The sequence below is a fragment of the Leucoraja erinacea genome, chromosome 2 (assembly GCF_028641065.1).
Source record: "Leucoraja erinacea ecotype New England chromosome 2, Leri_hhj_1, whole genome shotgun sequence".
Lineage (NCBI taxonomy): Eukaryota > Metazoa > Chordata > Chondrichthyes > Rajiformes > Rajidae > Leucoraja > Leucoraja erinaceus.
Window position 1 is genome coordinate 18,762,817 of NC_073378.1, and position 22,070 is coordinate 18,784,886.

General features: G+C 44.0%; 1 protein-coding gene across 5 annotated transcripts in view; it reads left to right on the forward strand.

The window, feature by feature from the left end:
* LOC129707346 (rho GTPase-activating protein 21-like) overlaps nucleotides 1–22,070 on the forward strand; it is a 159,119-nt gene that overhangs the window by 99,155 nt on the left and 37,894 nt on the right. For all 5 annotated transcript variants that reach the window (XM_055652324.1, XM_055652314.1, XM_055652340.1 and 2 more), the window contains 5 exons: nucleotides 6,422–6,580; nucleotides 6,954–7,053; nucleotides 7,154–7,196; nucleotides 11,249–11,374; nucleotides 20,118–20,414. In XM_055652324.1, the coding sequence (XP_055508299.1) occupies nucleotides 6,422–6,580; nucleotides 6,954–7,053; nucleotides 7,154–7,196; nucleotides 11,249–11,374; nucleotides 20,118–20,414 (725 nt within the window). The remainder of the gene's footprint in view (nucleotides 1–6,421; nucleotides 6,581–6,953; nucleotides 7,054–7,153; nucleotides 7,197–11,248; nucleotides 11,375–20,117; nucleotides 20,415–22,070) is intronic.

A 22,070-nucleotide genomic window follows, 5' to 3' on the forward strand; every position in this document is an offset into this window, starting at 1 on the left:
GAAGGCTCTGTGTCTTAATGTAAGGAGCATTCGTAATAAGGTGGATGTTGAATGTGCAGATAGCTATTAATGACTATGATATAGTTGGGATCACGGGGACATGGCTCCAGGGTGACCAGGGCTGGGAGGTGAACATCCAGGGATATTCAATATTCAGGAGGGACAGACAGAAAGGAAAAGGAGGTGCGGTAGCGTTGCTGGTTAGAGAGGAGATTAACGCAATAGAAAGGAAGGACATTAGCTTGGAGGATGTGGAATCGATATGGGTAGAGCTGCGAAACATTAAGGGGCAGAAAACGCTAGTGGGAGTTGTGTACAGGCCACTTAACAGTAGTAGTGGAGTTGGGGATGGCATCAAACAGGAAATTAGAAATGCGTGCAACAAAGGTAAAACAGTTATAATGGGTGACTTCAATCTACATATAGATTGGGTGAATCAAATTGGCAGGGGTGCTGAGGAAGAGGATTTCTTGGAATGTATGCGGGATAGTTTTCTAAACCAACATGTAGAGGAACCAACGAGAGAGCAGGCTATTCTAGACTGGTTATTGAGTAATAAGGAAGGGTTAGTTAACAGTCTTGTTGTGCGTGGCCCCCTTGGGCAAGAGTGACCATAATATAGTTAAGTTCTTCATTAGGATGGAGAGTGACATCGTTAATTCAGAAACAAGGGTTCTGAACTTAAAGAATGGTAACTTGGAAGGTATGAGACATGAATTGGACAAGATAGACTGGTAATTGATTCTTAAAGGGTTGACAGTGAATAGGCAATGAAAGGCATTTAAAGACTGCATGGATGAATGTTTTTATAGATATGTGAAGAGAAAAAGATTAGTTAAAACAAATATAGGTCCCTTGCAGTCAGAAACAGGTGAATTGATCATGGGGAACAAGGACATGGCAGACCAATTAAATAACTACTTTTGTTCTGTCTTCACTAAGGAAGACATAAATAATCTGCCTGAAATAGCAGGGGACTGTAATTGTAATTGTAAATCTTTATTGTCATTTCCTGAGTATTCGCATACTCAGAGGAAACAAAAAAAAACGTTTCTCGACCAGTGTCCATTCAGTTTTCGTTACAAAATAAATAGCAATTAAAGTTAAAATACATGTCATGAACAATTTAACCCTCTAATAACATTCAATAACATTCAACAGCCGTTCCGACTGGCAGCGGGGTGTTTGTGCGCGATACTTGGCAGGGGGGAAAGTTCATTTAACAGTCTTATAGCCTGTGGGAAGAAGCTGAGGAGCATCCTGCTGGTTTTGCAGCTGATGCTCCTGTACCTCTTCCCAGATGGGAGGATGGTGAAAAAGTCATGCGATGGGTGGTAAGGGTCTTTGATGATGGAGATGGCTCTGTTGATGCATCTCTTCTTGTATATGTCCAGCAGGAAGGGGAGTGGAGCACCAATAATCCTGCTTGCGGTCTTCACTATCCTGTCCAGTTGGTGACGTTCGTACGCCTTGCAGCTCCCGAACCAGGAAGTGATGCCGTATGTCAGTGTGCTCTCAACAGTCCCCCTGTAAAAAGTCCGTAGGTGTGTGGTGGGGAGGCCTGCTTTCCGTAGTCTTCGGAGGGGGTGAAGTCGCTGCTGGGCTCTCTTGACCAGAGCTGTGGTGTTGGCCGTGGACGTCAGGTCATCAGACAGGTGTAGTCCTAGGAACTTCATGCTGCTGACCCTTTCCACATCAGCTCCGTCGATGTGCAGAGGTGTATGGTGTTGTTTCCCTGCCCTCCTGAAGTCAACCACCATCTCCTTAGTTTTTCCCACGTTAAGAATGAGGTTGTGGGATTTGCACCAACCTGTGAGCAGCTCCACCTCCATCCTGTACGCCGATTCATCGTTGTCACTGATGAGACCCACTACTGTTGTGTCATCAGCGAACTTGCTGATGAAGTTGTTATTGAGTCTGGCAGTACAGTCGTGTGTCAGCAGACTAAACAGAGGGGGGGCTTAGGACACAGCCTTGGGGTGAGCCAGTGCTCACGGCTATCGTTTTTGATGTTCTACTGCCCACCCTGACTGCCTGCTGCCGCTGCGACAGGAAGTTCAGGACCCAGCTACATGTGCCAGCATCAACCCCCAACAGCTCCAACTTCTCCACCAGCTGCTGCGGGATGATTGTGTTGAAAGCGGAGCTGAAGTCTATGAAGAGGATCCTGGCATAGGTGTTTTTCCGATCGAGATGTGACAACACGAGGTTCAGTGTTGTTGAGACTGCGTCCTCTGTGGATCGGTTGGCTCTGTAGGCGAACTGCAGTGGGTCTAGGTTGGCAGGTAGACTGTTTTTGATGTGCTGCATAACTAGTCGCTCAAAACACTTCATTACAATGGGTGTTAGGGCCACTGGTCGAAAGTCGTTATGGCAGGCTGGGTTTGGTTTCTTCGGTACAGGGACGATGGTGGCACTCTTAAGACAATTCGGCACTACTGCCTGGCAGAGTGAGATGTTAAAAATGTCTGTGAAGACATCCTTCAGTTGCTCGGCACAGTCTCTTAGAACGCATCCAGGAATGTTGTCTGGCCCTGCAGCAAACGAGATGGAGGAACTGAGTGATATCCAGGTTAGCCGATATGTGGTGTTAGGTAAATTGAATGGATTAAAGGCCGATAAATCCCCAGGGCCAGATAGGCTACATCCCAGAGTACTTAAGGAAGTAGCCCCAGAAATAGTTGGTGCATTAGTGATAATTTTTCAAAACTGTTTAGATTCTGGAGTAATTCCTGCGGTGTGGAGGGTAGCTAATGTAACCCCGCTTTTTAAAAAGGGAGGGAGAGAGAAAACGGGGAATTACAGACCAGTTAGTCTAACATTGGTAGTGGGGAAATTGCTAGAGTCAGTTATTAAAGATGGGATAGCAGCACATTTGGAAAGTGGATGGATGGATTTATGAAAGGTAAATCATGTCAGACGAATCTTATAGAATTTATCGAGGATGTAACTAGTAGAGTGGATAAGGGAGAACCAGTTGATGTGTTATATCTGGACTTTCAGAAGGCTTTCGACAAGGTCCCACATAAGAGATTAGTATACAAACTTAAAGCATGCGGTATTGGGGGTTCAGTATTGATGTGGATAGGCTGGCAGGCGGGAAGCAAAGAGTAGGAGTAAACGGGTCCTTTTCAGAATGGCAGGCAGTGACTAGTGGGGTACCGCAAGGCTCAGTGCTGGGACCCCAGCTATTTACAATATATATTAATGATTTGGACGAGGGAATTGAATGCAACATGTCCAGGTTTGCGGATGACACGAAGCTGGGTGGCAGTGTTAGCTGTGAGGAGGATGCAAGGTGACTTGGATAGGCTGGGTGAGTGGGTAAATGCATGGCAGATGCAGTATAATGTGGATAAATGTGAGGTTATCCACTTTGGTGGCAAAAACAGGAAAGTAGACTATTATCTGTGGCCGATTAGGAAAAGGGGAGATGCAACGAGTCCTGGGTGTCATGGTACACCAGTCATTGAAAGTAGGCATGCAGGTGCAGCAGGCAGTGAAGAAAGCGAATGGTATGTTAGCATTCGTAGCAAAAGGATTTGAGTATAGGAGCAGGGAGGTTCTACTGCAGTTGTACAGGGTCTTGGTGAGACCACACCTGGAGTATTGCGTACAGTTTTGGCCTCCTAATCTGAGGAAAGACATTCTTGCCATAGAGGGAGTACAGAGAAAGTTCACCAGACTGATTCCTGGGATGTCAGGACTTTCATATGAAGAAAGACTGGATAGACTCGGCTTGTACTCGCTAGGATTTAGAAGATTGGGGGGGGGGGGATCTTATAGAAACTTACAAATTTCTTAAGGGGTTGGACAGGCTAGATGCAGGAACATTGTTCCCGATGTTGGGGAAGGCCAGAACAAGGGGTCGCAGTTTAAGGGTAAGGGGGAAATCTTTTAGGACCGAGATGAGAAAAACATTTTTCACACAGAGAGTGAGGGAGAGGAGGGGGTAGGGAGGGAGAGGGGGAAAGTGGGGGAGGGAGGAGGAGACTGGGGGGATTGAGGTGGGGGGGAGAGTTGGGGAGGTGAGGGGGAGAGGGGGGATTGAGGGAGAGGGGGGAAAGTGGGGGAGGTGAGGAAGGAGACTGGGATTGAGGAAAGGAGGGGGTAGGGAGGGGAAAGTGGGGGAGGTGAGGAGGGAGAGTGGGGTAGGAGGGGAAATAGAGGGATAGGAGGGCAGTGGGGGTGGTGAGGAGGGATAGTGGGGGATAGGGGGAGGTGAGGAGTGTGGAGGTGGGGGATAGAGGGGTAGGAGAGGGGAGAGAAGTTATGGAGGGAGGGAGGGGGTGACGGAGTTGGGGAAAGGAGAGGTGAGGGAGCAATTGGGGGAGGGAAGGAGGAGAAAGAAGAGTGAGGGTGAGGAGTAAGGGGAGAGTGGAAATGAGCCGCGCCAGCGCAGTTGGGGTCTATGGGTGAGTGGTGGAATTTTGCGTTGGGGGAATGGGTTGCGTTGGGGTTAGGGATCCAACTCGTCACACTTAGTCTAGTAGTGTTTTAAAAATATTTGGACTGATACGCGGGTCGGATAGGCTGAGAGGGATATTGGCCAAATGCATACAGGTGAGACTAGTGCAGATGGGGCATGCTGGTGAGCATGGAGAAATTGGGCGAAAGGGCCTGTTTCCATGTTGTATGACCTATGACTATCAAGTCTCCCCTGAATCTGGTATTCGAGAGAAACCCATTCCAGTTTTTTCACTTTTTTTTACATGACCTCCTAACCAAGGTAGCAATTTAATAAAGCTCTTTTGCACTCTCTCCAAAGCTTCCATATCCTTCCTTTACAGGGGCGACCAGAACTGCACACAAAATTCCATAGGTGGGCTCACCTAAGTTTTCTTGAGCTACATTATGACTTACTAACTCCTCAGTTTAGTCTGTTGCCACGTGTACCGAGTTACTGTGAAAAGCTTTTTTGTTGCCTGCTAACCAGCCAGCAGAAAGACAATACATGATTGCAATCAATCCATTTACAGTGTATAGATACATGATAAGGGAATAACGTTTAGTGCCAGCAAAGTCCGATCAAGGGTAGTCCGAGGGTCATTGAAGAGGTAGATAGTAGTTCAGCACTACTCTCTGGTTGTGGTAGGATGATTCAGTTGCTTGATAACAGCTGTGAAGAAACTGTCCCTGAATCTAGTGGTGTGCGTTTTCACACTTCTATACCTATTATCTGATGGGAGAAGGGAGAAGAGGGAGTGGCCAGGGTGCGATTTGTCCTTGATTATGCTGCTGGCCTTGTCGAGGCAGCGTGAAGTATAAATGGGGTCAATAGAAGGGAGGTTGGGTGTGATGGTCTGTCTTATATTCAATGCCCTAGCCAATGTGGCCAAACATACCATATGCACCGCACCCTTTACCACTCTATCCATGGTACCCAGACGGAGCGTCGAAGGATGAGAAGCCGAAGTGACGAAGTGGAAGCCAAGATACCGAACGGACGTGTCGCTGAAAAGCCAAATAACCGAACGGACGCGATGCCGAAAAGCCAAATAATGGACATGACGTCTCTGGGGATGGGATTTGTCTGAGACCTTGTCCTCAATTGGTCCATCACTCCACTGGCCGGTGGGGATAGAATTGAAGATAGACACAAAAAGCTTGAGTAACTCAGCGGGACAGGCAGCATCCCTGGATAGAAGGAATGGGTGACGTTTTGGGTAGAGACCCTTCTTCAGACAATCACAAGTACTCTCACTGACGAGAGTTCAGTTCAGTCTGAAGAAGGGTCCCGACCCGAAACGTCACCCATTCCTTCCCTCTGGAAATGCTGCCTGTCCAGGCTGAGTTGCCCATTCGGTTATTTGGCTTTTCAGCAACGTGTCCATTTGGTTATTTGGCTTTTCGGCGTCGTTTCCGTTCGTTATCTTGGTTGCACTTCTTCGCTTCGGCTTCTCGTCCTTCGATATCCCGTCTGCACACGGTGTTGCCGCTATTATGGACCCCAAGATCCATCTGTGCATCAATGCTGTTAAAGGTCTTGCTATCAGCCATGCATCTTCCCCTTTCATTCAACCTCACAAGGTGCATCGCCTCGCTCTTGCTCAGATTGAACTTCATCAGCCAGTCCTCCCACTATTCCTGTATTTCAAGATTTTCTGGAAAATGTGGATTTATCTGTAATTATATAATTTTAGCACTTTACAAATAGTGCTGTAAATAATGTACATAAAATGCTCACCATGGAATATATAAAATTTGATGCAGGGTATGTGTTAATAAGAAAATATATTATTCTGCAAATTTTTACAACTATATGTTCAAACCTACCATTTTATATTGATTTTTTTTCATAAAATTCTGTTATTTCTGAAACATTTGATTTTTGAATGTGATATAGTATATTCGTATATGCATGAATGAAATGACATATTTAATGGTTGAAAATTTACGATGTTCTTAACATTATCCCTAGATGAACCTACAAGTCCCAGTATTGATCATGAATCTGCTCACATTCCTGCATCAGCAGTAATTTCAGCTGGAGTCTCTGAAACACTAAGGACAGCAGCAGTACCTTCCAGCCCGACTAAACCATCCCCTTTTATTCGTCGTCAGTTATCACATGATCAAGGTGAGTGCTTAGGTACAAATTTAATCTGGAAACGTGCAGCTTTTACAGGCAACCCACAATTTACGGAATGAGGCAGGGGAGGGGGGGTGCATTCCTAGAAAATAGTCTGTATCACGATTTTCCTTATGAAGCCACATAATCTGCGCTGGCATCAAGAAATGAGAGTTGAAAAGAAAAATAATTCGTATAAATTTTATGTGAGCAAATTTTATTCCGGATTTTATATATTTGGATTTTCTCAAATTTTTGGGTAGTAATTTATGAATTCGGTTACCTGAATGGCAAAATAGCGTCATCACCTGTAGTCAATGCAATTGCTACAAATTATTGAATGTGATCATGTTACATTACTAATTGTAAGAATTTCCTTCAGATGCCATCAGAACTTCGACTCCTGATTCAAAGCCCAGTGGAAAAACTGAGAGATCAAAGTCATATGATGAAGGATTAGATAATTATAAAGAAGAAAAGTTGTAAGTTACTGATTCATATAGGCAGTTTTTCTTGAATTTTGATGATAGAAATAATTAATTGAAGAATTAATTCGCTTTTTAATGATTTTTTTTTTTACAGAAAATCATTGAAGCAAGTGCCTAGCCTGAAAGGATTGAAGAAGGTTTGTAATGTGAAAAAAAAAATTGAACTGCATTATTCCACCTCCATTCATTCATTTCCCCACCACACTTCAATTAAAGGTTCCCATAATGTAAAAAAACAAGGTAGTAACTTTTAAGATTCAAATATACAATGTCTGACATCATTAACCCAGCACTGCAGAGGTGTACGAGATGACTTCCAAAATTAAAAGCTATATACAGGTGCACAACCTTTTATCCGAAAGCCTTGGGACCAGACACTTTTCGTAATTCAGAATTTTTCGGCTTTCGGAATGGAAGATTTTTAACGTAGATTTTAACGGCTGGCTCAGTGGTAGAGTGCTCGGCTCATATCCGCAAGATCACGAATTTGCGCCTCGATCCCGGCAGTTATTCGATCGCGAGTTTGAGCCTTCAATGTAGTTTTTTCTTGCAGAATAGGAGAGAATAGGGAGGGTTAGGCTGGGATCATTCTCTGCGAGATGATCTTAGTGCGGGAGAAAAGTGTAGGAGAGGTGTACTGACTGTGTGGGCAGAACTTTGGAAGTGATTGCCCACCATTCTCAAAAGCCGCTGTGTCTCCCTGTCCCTCCAACTCCAGAGGAATCCGCTCCCCGATGGGCCGCTACGGCGACAAGTGGCAGTTCGCCCACAGCCCAAGCTGTGCCACCCCAAGATCAAGACGTACCTTGCACACCATCAGCTTCTGTCCCTACGGGGAGCGTGTTCCTCTGGAGTTGGAATGGGGCTGGGCTGCTGCTGGCTGTGGGTCTCTGGGATCTCCGTGCTTGCTGTGGGCCTGGGGGTCGGTGTCCCGTTGGTCCTGACGTCTCCGGTGACTGGCACTGACCTGCTGGCATCGCCGACGTGAAGACAGTGCAAAGCCCCCGTGCCGGTGCAATGGGCGGGGAGCTGGAGAGGGGAGGGAAGGGGTCACACACATGGCCGAGAAGCAGAGGGGTGTAGGTGGGGTGAAACTGAAGGGAGCGACAATCCGCTGCTGCCTGCACGCTGAGTTAAAAAGTTCCCACGCAAGACTCACGATACACTGTGGGAACTTTTTAATTCAGCGGGCAGGCAGCAGCAGATTGTCAATTATTAACCCTCTCGCGCAATATACCCTCACCTTCTCTTTTATGAATGGGGATTTAGTTCCCCTTTCTTCGAGGACCGACCGGAGGTTCCGCTGTCACCTCTGCGGGCCGCCCTCGGTGAACGTCTTCAAGGACCGAAAAAATGTCCGCTATTCGGAGCTTTTCGTTATTTGGAACCGGATAAAAGATTGTGCACCTGTATAATATTAATCTTCCTAATTTTTTCACAACCTCTTTTTGTGACATAATATTTTGCATCAATGTTAAGAATGCTGACATGAACTTTCCTCTGTAGGTTGCTAAAATAAAATTATGTTCAGTTCAGAACTCAATAGACAATAGGTCATTTGGCCCTTCGAGCCAGCGCTGCCATTCAATGTGATCATGGCTGATCATCCCCAATCAGTATCCCGTTCCTGCCTTCACCCCATATCCCCTGACTCCGCTATCTTTAAGAGCCCTATCTAGCTCTCTCTTGAAAGTATCCAGAGAACCGACCTCTGAGGCAGAGAATTCCACAGACTCGCAACTCTCTGTGAAAAAAAGTGTTTCCTCGTCTCCGTTCTAAATGGTTTACCCCTTATTCTTAAACTGCGGCCCCTGGTACTGGACTCCCCCAACATCGGGAACATGTTCCTGCCTCTAGCGTGTCCAAACCCTTATTAATCGTATATGTTTCAATAAGATGCCCTCTCATCCTTCTAAACTCCAGAGTATACAAGCCCAGCTGCTCACTTCTCTCAGCATATGACAGTCCCTCCTCCCGGGAATTAACCTTGTAAACCTATGCTGCACTCCCTCAAAAGCAAGAATATCCTTCCTCAAATTATGGGATGAAAACTGCACACAATACTCCAGGTGTGGTCGCACTAGGGCTCTGTACAACTGCAGAATGACCTCTTTGCTCCTATATTCAACTCCTCGTGTTATAAAGGCCAACATGCCATTTGCTTTCTTCACTACCTGCTGTATCTGCATGCTTACTTTAATTGACTGATGAACAAGGACTCCCAGATTCCGTTGTACTTCCCCCTTTCCCAACTTGACAACATTTAGATAGTAAACTGCCTTCCTGTTTTTGCTACCAAAGTGGATAACCTCACATTTATCCACATTAAACTGCATCTGCCATGCATGCATCTGCCCACACCCTACCTGTCCAAGTCACCCTGCATTCTCATAGCATCCTCCTCTGAGTTCACACTGCCACTCACCTTTGTATCATCTGCAAATTTGCTAATGTTACTTTGAATCCATTCATCTAAATCATTGGTGTATATTGTAAATAGCTGCGGTCCCAGCACCGAGCCTTGCGGTACCCCACTAGTCACTGCCTGCCATTCTGAAAGGGACCCATTAATCCCTACTCTTGTTTCCTGTCTGCCAACCAATTCTCTATCCATGTCAGCACTCAAGTCCCCCCACAACAAATAACAAACAACAAATATCTGCCATTGTTGTTCCACTGTCATCCCTGCTAGGGTATCTTTCCAGTCAACTTTGGCCAGCTCCTCGCTCATGGCTCCATAGTCTCATTTATTCAACTGAAACACTGACACCTCCGATTTACCATTCTCCCTCTCCAATTGTAGATTAAACTTGACCATATTATGGTCACTACCTCCTAATGGCTCCTTAACCTCAAGTTCCTTTATCAAACTCGGCCACAGCCTTTTATTGCCATGGTGCTCCAAGTGCTCATCTAAATGCTGCTAAGTTGGTGTGAGAGCATGTGTCTTCACCAACCCCCTCAGGCAATTTACTGAAGACTTCAACCACCTGCTGGATGAAAATATTATTTCTCAAATCCTCTCAAAATCTTTTAACCCTTATCTTTAAACCTATGTGCTCCAGAGAAAGGTTTTCTATTATCTAGCCTATCCATGGCCTTCCTAATTTTGTGCATCTCAATCAGGTCCTCCTTCGGTCAGCTCTACTTCGACGAAAACAAACACCAGATATAAAGCTTAATAGTTAGGCCCGTGATTACCAATTCCTTGATAATCTCTTCATGAATATGCATGACCATGACAGTCTTGTCATTTTGTTGTCACTAAACAGAGGAGACATTTTAGAATTAACCACATTGTTTTTTGTGGAGTTATATATCTGCAACCCAGGTAAAGATTAAAAAAAAATAAAAGAACAGAAGGGTGCTGCAAAACCTGAAATAACAACAGAGCTAGAAACACTCGGCAGGTCGGGCAGCATCCATATAAAGAGAAACAGCATTAATTTTTCATGTTAATGAAACCATCGTCAGAAGATGTCAGATTTTCCTCTTTGAAGGGTATCAATGAAATAGTTGGTTATTTATGATTTTCCGAGTCTGGATTAAAAAAAATTTGTGGCTTTATTTAATTATTTGAATTAATTCCCCCCAATTGTCTTATTGGGAATGGTTAGCACAGTAACTTAACCACTCCATTCCTATGCCTATTAGAACTGTCCAGAAGCTAGACTTTCAAAAGAACATTTGTTAATTTTTAATTAAATTCTCACAACACTTCTTTTCTCCCCAAATGATTTTTTTATGCATGAATATAAGTAAATTAGCCTGATACTTCTGATGTTCACTGGAACAAAGGTCCCTTAGAAAGTGAAAACAAAGATTGGTATCACATTTCTGTCTATGTAGGCTGAGTACAGTGGCACACTGTTAGAAGACATTGTAATACTAATGTTGAGCAGTCTGCACAGTATGAAGCATTACTGCAGTCTGTTGGCATGCTTCTCACATATTATTGAAAGGCGATGCTTAAAATGGGTTTTCTGAACTTGGAATGAGAAGATGTTATGGGAAGATGTCTAATTTGAATTAAAAAAATTAGTTGGTAATCGTAATCTATCATTATTGTGTCACGCCATGTGTTACAACATACCTGAATTAATGTTTCTGGAAAAATTATTTAAATCTGCTGTTATTTTTTTTCTATCATTAAGGAATATTTGCACTATTTCTCTACCATTTTCTTTAGGCCTCTGAGAGCCTGAAATTTTCAGAAGATGTGAGCCCAAGAAGAGATTCATCATCAGACAGCTTTAGCGATGGTTCTAAGGAAGGATGGCTGCAGTTTCGGCAGATTTTTACAGAAAAAGGAAAGGTAATGAATTTTCATGACTATGTCAAGTCTAATTTATTGAAAGTATGTTTAAAATTTAATATAAAGAAAATAGTCCAGTTCATATAATACTGGGAATGAATATTGCTTTTCATGAGATTAAATATGAATTAAATATCAATATACTGACACTTTGGTATGATTCTGATCCCAATTGGTAAGTAGTTATTGTGACTAGTTTTTCTCCACCAACTTCCAATTGTTTACTGAGAAAAGGGGTCCCAACCACTGGAACCTCTGCCAATTAACCTACATACCCACACATCTTTGGGATTTGGAAAGAATCTGGAGCACTTGGAGAAACCCATGTGGTCACAAGTGTGAGAACATGGAGTTATACAGTGTGGAAACAGGCCCCTCGGCCCAACTTGCCCACACTGACCAACGTGTCCCATCTACACCTGACTGTGTTTGGCCTATACCCTTCTAAACATATCCTATCCATGTACTGGTCTAAATGTTTCTTAACTGTTACGATAGTGCCTGCCTTAACTACCTCATCCAGTAGCTTCTTCCATACACCCACCACCCTTTGTGTAAAAAAAAGTAAACCCTCAGGTTCCTATTAAATATTTCCCCCCTCACTTTGTTTGGTTTCGATTCCCCTACTCTGGGCAAGAGACTCTGTGCATTTACCTGATCTATTCCTCATGATTTTGTGTACCTCTACAAGATCACCCTCCGTCTATAAGATCCACCATCGTCCCACTCTCCTGCACTCCAAGGAATAGAGTCCTAGCTTGCTCAACTTCTCCTTATAGCTTAGGCATCATCATCGTGAATCGTCTCTGCACCCTTTCCAACTTGGCAACATCTGTCTTATACCACAGCGCCCAAAACTGAACAGAATACTCTAAATGTGGCATCACCAACATCGTATATAACTGCAACATAGTTATAGACTTATTGTCATAGAGTGATACAGTGTGGAAACAGGCCCTTCGGCCCAACTTCCCCACACCGGCCAACATGTCCCAGCTGCCTGCGCTTGATACATATCCCTCCAAACTAGTCCTATCCATGAAGACAAAAATGCTGGAGAAACTCAGCGGTGTGGCAGCATCTATGGAGCGAAGGAAATAGGCAAAGTTTTAGGTCAAAACCCTTCTTCAAACTGATGTGAGGGTGGGTGGGGGCGGGCGGAGTAAGAAAGGAAGTGGTGGAGCCAGAGGGCTGAGGGAGCGCTGAGAAGGGGAGGAGAAAGTAAAGACTACCTGAATTTAGAGAAGTCAATGTTCATACCGTTGGGGTGCAAACTGCCCAAGCGAAACTTAAAAATAGCGGAGTCAGGGGATATGGGGAGAAGGCAGGAACGGGGTACTGATTGGGGATGATCAGCCAAGATCACATTGAATGGCGGTGCTGGCTCGAAGGGCGAAATGGCCTGCTCCTGCACCTATTGTCTATTGAAATATGAGGTGCTGCTCCTCCATCTGGCCATGGAGGAGGTCCAGGACAGAAAGGTCAGATTTGGTATGGGAGGGGGAGTTGAAGTGCTGAGCCACCGAGAGATCAGGTTGGTTATTGCGAACCGAGCGGAGGTGTTCGGCAAAGCGATCGCCAAGCCTCCCCTTAGGGATCACCGATGTAGAGCAGCGGATGCAATAGATGAGGTTGGAGGAGGTGCAGGTGAACCTATGCTGCACCTGGAAAGACTGCTTGGATCCTTGAATGGAGTCGAGGGGGGAGGTAAAGCGACAAGTGTAGCAATTCTTGCGGTTGCAAGGGAAAGTGCCCGGAGAGGGGGTGGTTTGGGTGGGAAGGGACAAATTGACCAGGGAGTTACGGAGGGAGAGGTCTCTGCGGAAAGCCTTCCCATTCCCTATCCATGTACCTATCTAACTGTTTCTTAAACTGTTTCTGGGATATTCCCAGCCTCAACTACTTCCTCTGGTACATGTAACAGCATCCTTGACTTCCACACCGGCAGACCACAATCAGTACAAATTGCCAACAGCCCTTCATCCTTGATAACCATCAGCACAGGGGCATCTCAAGACTGTGTGCTCAGTCCCCTGCTCTTTTCTATGTATACCCAGACACGGTTCCAACGCACCCTTTAAATTCACTAATGATACCACCTTTTAAGAAAGGAAAATAGGTAATAATGAGTCAGAATAGAGAAAAGCCATTGAAAATCTGATTAAATGGTGCCAGAACAATAATCTTGTCACAAAAGTCCGTTAGACCAAGGAGGACATTGACTTCAGCTGGGAAAAGTAAAGGATCCACAAATCTGTCTTCATCGATGCATCGGAGATGGAGAGAGACAACAACTTCAAGATCCTGGACATGCATATCTCTGAAGATCTTTCATAGGCCCAACACATTCATGCAATCGCAAAGAAAGCTCATCAATTGCTCTACTTCCTGAGAAGATTGAGGAGATGAGCATGTGAACAAATATTCCATTGAACTTCTACAGGTGTATGGTAAAGACCATACAGACGGGTTGCATTTGGTTCAGCAACTCAAATGCCCAGGAATGACGGCGATTACAGAGAGTGATAGATGCTGCCTGGTCTATCACAGGTTCTGACCTCCAATCATCGAAGGGATCTATAGAACACGCTGCCTCAAAAAGACAGGCAATATCATCAAAAATCCACACAGCCCTTGGCCATGCTATCATTTCATTCCTATAATAAGGAAGCAGGTACTGGAGGCTGAAAATCATCAGGCTCTTGAACACTACACAATACTAACCTCAGCAACTATAAACTTTTATGGACTGTCTTTAGTTGAACTCAGGAGCTGCAAATAAGAATTTCATTGTTTTCTAATAAGTACATATACAATTTTACTTCGGAGTCACGTGAGTGATTCCGTGAAGAACCCAGCAGGTACTGCGCATGCGGCATTATCGCACAGCTGTGCAACGCGGCCAGCGGGAGTCGGGCTAGCTCCCGCATCCAAGGAACGAGAGGTAAGTACTTACCTTAATCGGGCCTTGTGGTTTTTGCTCCAGGGGGAGCAAAGTAGAGAGGCATGGTGAGCGGCCCCCGTTTCGACTCCAGCGTGGAGCCGACAGTGGACGGGGAAAAAGCGCTACCCGAACAGCAAACGCTGCGGACCGCTGCAAGGAGCTGCGCTATACCGGTCCGCTGAACAGCTGTTTGGTAACAGCAGCGGACCGGCGGGAAGTTTAAAAACCCGACCGGCAGCCCTGCAGACTCCTGACTAGGAGAATCACCGCCCGGGAACCGCCACAATGCCGCCTGGAATACGGCAGGCAGCCTCTAAATGCAGGTAAGAGAAAAATCTTCCCAATTTACAGGTTCTACAGGAGCCAACTTCCTCCAAAACTGGAACAGGTTGGAGAAGGCAAAATAAGTATGTCTGTCTCCCCAAGCCAGAGGAGGTCATGGAGTTCACCTCCAGGAGAAAAGGGGCACTGGCTGAATGCCAAGGGAGCTGACTCCTACCCCAGTGCTATTGCACTAGCCATCTCCCTTGTCAAGGGATTGATGCAACAGCGGAGTTTGAGCTATGCCTCCTCCAATTCAGCACACCCTTTTGCTCCCTCTTTTGAGGCTAGCTAAGGAGGCCAGGGCTGGGCTGGCTTAAACGCTGGGCAGGCGGACGAGAACAGCAGTATGCCAGGGGAGCAGGATCAGGAAGAGCTACTGGGTGTCGTGGGCCACTACATGGCTCCTCCACGCGACCATCTTCCCAACAAAAGTCCTGCAGGAGCAGGCCTTTCCAGAGGCAAATCCGCAGGCAGCTGGGTCAGCAGACTCGCAGACAAGCAGCGAATTCTACAGAAGGGTCAAGATGTTACCGCCTTTGCTCGCCTTTTCCACGGATTATACTCTCCCAGGATGAGACTATCCCATTGCACTACCAGGGTGCTGACGCCTAAGATGTTCCCAAATTTGGGATACTCGACTGAACAATGGTGCATATAGACCTGCCCGCAACCCCAAATATATGGGGCTATGCAAACCGCTGCTGCGGGAAGAGAGGCAGATAAACCTGTGCGCCTCATGAAGGCAGGCCATGGAACGAGCAGGACATCGCATCCAACACCCAGCTGGCAGCACCCCTCGGCATCCACCAGTGAATCAAACAAGGACTGGTGAAAGCCTGGCGACCGCTTCACTTTACCCCCAAAGTTCTTTTTAGACGGGGCCCAGAGCGGAGCCGTGGGAAGATGCGCCGCCCCACCGACAGCACCAGCATACCAGCAAACTACGCCTTCATGAAAAAACAACAAACATGGAGGTAGGTAGTCTGGTTCCTCCCGTTTACACTAAACAAGGGTGTTCTACTAACTGCGTGGGGGGGCATTTACACTTGTGGATAAAGCATGGGATGCTGTCACAAATAACTAAAATATACTCAACAGTCTTAGAGGATAAAAACGAATTCAAATTGGGCATATTACCGCCAGTTCAGCAATGCGCCCAAAGGGCATTTTCTCCCTCTAAGAAAAGAGAAGTGAGAAGGTCAAGCTGAACTAGAAAGGCTCATTACTAAACGGATCATGGGAGTAAACATGAGCCATTGGAATTTGTATCGAATATATTCACCAAAACTACAAAAGATGGTGAATGTAGCATCATCATCATTGATCTAATATCACTAAATAAATCTGTTGAGTATATACACTTTAAGATGGAGATGGGTTCTTGTCACTGCCAGACATCTGATCTCCCTAGGATACCTATGGGGAGCATTGATATGGAAGATGCTAACTATCTTATACCCATACACTAGGATCATTATAGATACCTAAAAAATTTTACCTGGATAATGGATATCCCGGTTAGGGCAACCATGGGAGCATATAGCATTCCCTATGGTCTAACCTCAGCCCTAAACTATTATAAATGGCCATGAAAATATTAAGAAAACAAGCATAATCATGGCATATATTGGATGATATCCTCATATTAGGGGAAACAAAGGAATTAGCTGTGGCAGCAGTTCTAGCTACGAAACAGCTCCCTAAAGCTGAGGTTTATCCCACGCCCAGATAAACCAGAATTGAAGCGTTAACTACCAAGGATTATCTGGGCTTCAATAATAATTCCGTCCATATGACTGTTACTTTGCCAAGGTACTTGGGTCACTATAATCAAATCATGAATGTACCCACTGAAGCTATATCACAATTAAGGTGGTGGGCAGACATATATTTGGCATAGTTTTCAGCCCTATTATCATCACCAATCCCAACCTGGTTATTAAAAACCGATGCCAGTACTTTAGGCTGGGGAGCAACTAAACTCCATATCCAGCACAGGTAACAGATGGACCAATTCACAAACATCGTTACTACACATACCGGGCATCAACTACTTGGGATTGGTGATCGCCTATTGGGCTAAAAAGCATATGCATTTCAAATGCAGCACGTACATATGTGGTTACGGATTGATAATACTATGGTGGTGGCTTGTATCAACCATATGGGGAGCATAATAATCATTATTGTGCAACAAATTGGTCAAACAAATCTGGCAATGGTGTGTCAAAAGACATTTTAACTATCAGCTGCCTGTGTCCTAGGAAGCTAGAACACAGTGGGAGACACCATGTCACGGGGTAAAATCTATGATTACGTTGAATAGATGTCAAACCCAAAATATCTGCTAAATTTATTAAGCAGTTTGAAAGCCAGATATCAATTTGGTTGCACAAGACGGAATCACCAGTAACCCATGTATGTGACTTAGGAACCAGATTAGAGGCAGCAGCGATAGATGCCTATACGCTGGAAGGGGGAATTTCTGCTTTGCCTTCCTCCCTTCTGCCTCATCAGACGGGCACTTCGCAATACAGAGGGATCTGTCTCCGAGATATTGAACGTGCCCGACCGGCCTACACAGCCATGGTTCCCAGTTCATCACGACACGGTGGGCGAGTCACCTATGGATTTCCCTAGTGGACCATGGTTGCTGACTCAACCCAGTATCAGGCACAAGCCACCCATGCCAGGGAAACATCAAACTCCTGGGTGCAGGGTTTGAATAGACCTTACCAGGGACTGGGATTATCCAAAGGAACCATTACCACCATGTCGGCATCCCTGCGAACAGTCACTAAAAGCTAACATGGGTAAAATACTGCCACGACGCAGGGACAACGAACTATTCAACCACTGACGTATTGGAGTTCCTGGAACATCTACACCATGACTGAAAGGTGAGTTACAGTGCCGTAAATACAGCATGGAGCGCCTTATCTGCTTATCTAAAACAGCATGTCAGCAGAGCATGGGATCCCATCCACTGAAGGTAAACTTATGAAGGGCAACTATAATATAAGCCCCAAACACCCAGGTATATACCCATGTATGGGATATTGGTGTGACATTGACATGTCTCAGAGATGGCACCAGCCAGATCCCTCAGCTTGCTTAATCTATGTTTTTAAAAAACGCTCATGCTTATGGCTCTCGTACACGCTCACAGAGTCCGGTCACTCCATAAACCAGACTGGATAACATGGTGATTACCCCAGACGCATCACGTTCATATTTAGGTCTGGTAAAATCTAACTCGCAGGTATATGGGACTAGGCGAGATTATGAGTTCGGCACGAACTAGTAGGGTCGAGATCGCCTGTGTTTTCCGTGCTGTAGTCGTTATATGGCTATATGGACCAGGAACGCCCAATTCACTGGTGGGATTCCGGGCCTACCCACCAGAGTCCAGGTTGAGTGTGGTGACCCATCTACTACTATATATAGACACAACCCACAATCTTAGAGGGAGAGGAAAGCCTATGGGTCAACCACAGTAACCCAAGACGGGGTACGAGCCAAACCACTCCAAGGTGGCTCAAACAGGTACCGAAAGCTGCCGGAATAGATAATAATACATTTAATCCCATTCCACTAGGGCAGCATTGGTATCAGCGGCTGAACGAATGGACATCCCGGTTGACCACATTTTCAATACAGCAGAATGGTCAAGGGAACGGCGTTCAGAACATTTTGTTTTTATTATAAACCGTTGATAAACCTGATTTAATTGCAGGAGAATATTACAAACTGCAATATTAATTTAAGCTCAGAGGAGCTCTTTTATGTTGTTATTGTTAACAAATACCTTTCTGTTTCTTTTGAAAGCAGATCCACTGGTTGATTACGATAACACTTCCTCCCTCATAAACTTCGGCAGTGAGTGAAATAAAAACTGTTACACGGTTTGAAATCACAGACCTTTGAAGTCTTCACGGAATCACTCACGTGACTCCGAAGTAAAATAGTTAGATTAAACGAGTACTTACCAGTATGAAGTTTGATCTGTATTTTATGAGGAGTTACGGTGAGGGATTAAGTGCCCGGCGCTCCCACCCTCACTATATAGATCAAACTAATAAACTGATGTCTCGTGATCTTTTACTATCTTACTTCAAATATTGTGTCTATTCTGTGATTCCACACCGCTGCTTCGAAGTATGCCGCATGCGCAGTACCTGCTGGGTTCTTCACTTAATCCCTCACCGTAACTCCTCATAAAATACAGATCAAACTTCATACTGGTAAGTACTCGTTTAATCTAACTATTAAATGCTCTTGATTTTCTTGACTATTACATTCTTTCAATGCCACATTTCTATCTATTATATATTACTAAAACTCTCATCTTGATTGTTTCTGTCTGTCTGCGTGTCTGTGCTGTTCTGAAATGACCCCAAAACGGTACACAATAGCGCTACAATTTTGGTCCACCTTACTCACCATTGTCCTGTGGTGTGTTGTATCAAGTTTTATTCAGATTGATGATATATTTTACAAGTTATTCGCATTTTAAACTTTACAAAATCCAGTTTGACAATAATCACTTGAACTTGCACTGGCAGTTAGCAGCGTATGACGTCACAATGAGATCTTATTTACATAAACTACCCGACAGCAGTGTTCCACCCCACAATGACATCACAATGGGATCTCATTTATTTTATTTTTTTAACTGTTTTAAAAAACATAGCAGCGTTCCATTCAGATTGATGCTATATTTTACAAGTTATTCACATTTTAAACTTTAAAAAATTCACTTTTCACTTTTAAAAAAAAACTCAAACTTTTCACTTAAAAAAAAATCAAACTTTTCACTTTAAAACTTGCCCTGACTGTTACAATGTTAACAAATGACAGGACTCCCAATGCAATGAGAGATTTGTTACATTTTTGTAAGGAGGGAGGGAGTGGGGGAGGGGAGGAGGAGAAATATTATTTAAATATAGCGTTTAGTGTGGGAGTGGGATAGGGGAAAGGTGAGGAGTGGGGGAGCAGGGAACCCCTCAGCTGCGCCTGCGCAGTTGGAGGCTATGGGTGAGTGGTGGAATATTGCGTTGGGAGACTGGACCCAACGGGTTCGCACTTGGTCTAGTAATTTTTTAAAAAGGAGACCAAAACTTCCCTCATTCGGTTGTTGGGAATTTGAAGCAGATTCATGAAAATGAGGGATATGGATTACGTGGAGATAGATGAGATTAATTTATCTTGGCATCATGTTCGTTCAGTAATTGTAGATCGAAGTGCCTGTTCCTCTGTTGTGCTGTTCTATGTTTTCTGTTTTGACTGAACTTAATGAGTGAGTATCTACCCAAAGGAAGAATTTCTCCTATGAAACCCAGGGAGATTTTGTATCAAAGAATGCATGATTTTGCAGATAATTCTCATTTTTCAGTCATTTTCTTGGAGGGATAAAGTATTAAAATTGTTCAATGTGATAATTTTCTGAATGTCATTTTTTTTTTAACGTTACAGCGAGTTGGTGGCAGCATTCGACCTTGGAAGCAAATGTACGTGGTTCTACGTGGGCACTCTTTATTTTTGTACAAAGATAAAAAAGACAAGGCAGCCCATGCAACTTGCCAAACCGATGAAGATCAACCAATTAGTATCAAAGCCTGCCTGATAGATATTTCTTATAGTGAAACCAAGCGTAAGCACGTGTTTCGATTAACCACTTCTGAGTGTGAATACCTATTCCAGGCTGAGGATCGGGAGGATATGTTGTCATGGATTAAGACTATACAAGAAAACAGCAATTTGGACGACGAAGTAAGTGTATTTTGTGATGTCTCAGCAGAAAGAAGGAAAATGATTTACATGACCTCATCTTTTTGCCGCTTTTGCACATATCTTTTTGATCTGAGAAATATGCTGTTGTATCAATATTTTTGAACTTTGCATTTTTTTCTTGCAGTTAAAACAGCCCCAATAAGCTCAGAATTACTATTGAGAGTAATGAAACCGCGTACGCTTCTTTAAACACAGATTTTAACTGTCCAACAATTTTACAGCTGATTTTATAAATGTTGTTTGGATGTGAGATTTACCTGTACACAATGTTTTATAATTCCACAGTCCCTCGCATATTTAAAAACAGATGGGCCTGAAATTTTGTGAAATAGGCTTAACACTGCATTGCATCTACATTTCTTGCAGGCTCATATAAATAGGATATTTCCCCCCCTCCCCCGTTTAAATGTTTTCACATAAATGGAAATGCATCAGCAGGTAAAGGGCATCTTGGGAAAATATATTTTACTTATTTTTTAATCGTTTCTGTCCATATCTAACTTCCTTAGAGAACGTGGCAGTGAGCTGCTCCTTTAAACATTAGGGTGAGGGTACTCTCACATTATAATGGTGAGGGAGTTCCAGGATTCACACTCAATGACAATGAAGGGCTGGCAGTGTAGGCCAAGGCAAGATGTTGTGTGATTCGTCGGAAACATCCAGAAGTGGAATAAAAACAGAAAACTAGAAGCAGAGTAAGTTTAGTAGCATGTATGGAAGGAGAAACAGAATTAATGAAATGAGAAAATGTAAAAAAAAAGTTAATTTATGTTATATCAGATTTCCAGTATCTAGGTATCTGATTTCTAATTCAGTTAGTGATGGTCCCATGAACTTAGAAACATAGAAACATAGAAAATAGGTGGAGGAGGAGGCCATTCAGCCCTTCGAGCCAGACCCGCCATTCATTGTGATCATGGCTGATCGTCCCCTATCAATAACCCGTGCCTGTCTTCTCCTCATATCCCTTGACTCCACTAGCCCCTAGAGCTCTATCTAACTCTCTCTTAAATCCATCCAGTGACTTGGCCCCCACTGCCCTCTGTGGCAGGGAATTCCATAAATTCACAACTCACTGGGTGAAAAAGATTTTTCTCACCTCAGTCTTAAATGACCTCCCCTTTATTCTAAGAGCTTGCTAGACTTGCTCATCTTGGTTGTAGAGGACATGGGTTTGAGAAGAGTGAGATTTTTTTTAGAAACCAGCAAAGAACGATTATAAAAAAGTGTGAAGGGGGAAAATAGAATGTGAGAGTAAACTAGCGGATAATGTACATACAGTAAGAGCTTTTATATATAAATAGTGAATGGCTAATGTAAGCATAAGGACAAGACTGAGAAATCAAAATAATTAAAAAATATATACAAAGATTAAAAACAGCTGCTTTTGATCCTTCTTCACTGTAGACTATACTTGAAGCATCCAATTATAGTATATTTAAAAATCTACTGGGAGTAAGCAACTTAAAACAATTTCTACTAGTCGAGAACATGTATCAAGCAATCCAGCATGTTTTTATGAAAGGGAAATCATGTTTGACAAATTTGCTAGATTTCTTTAAGAATATAACAAATAGATAAAGAGCAGGCAGTAGATGAAATATGGAGACACAGTTTTGTTTAGAGATACAGTGT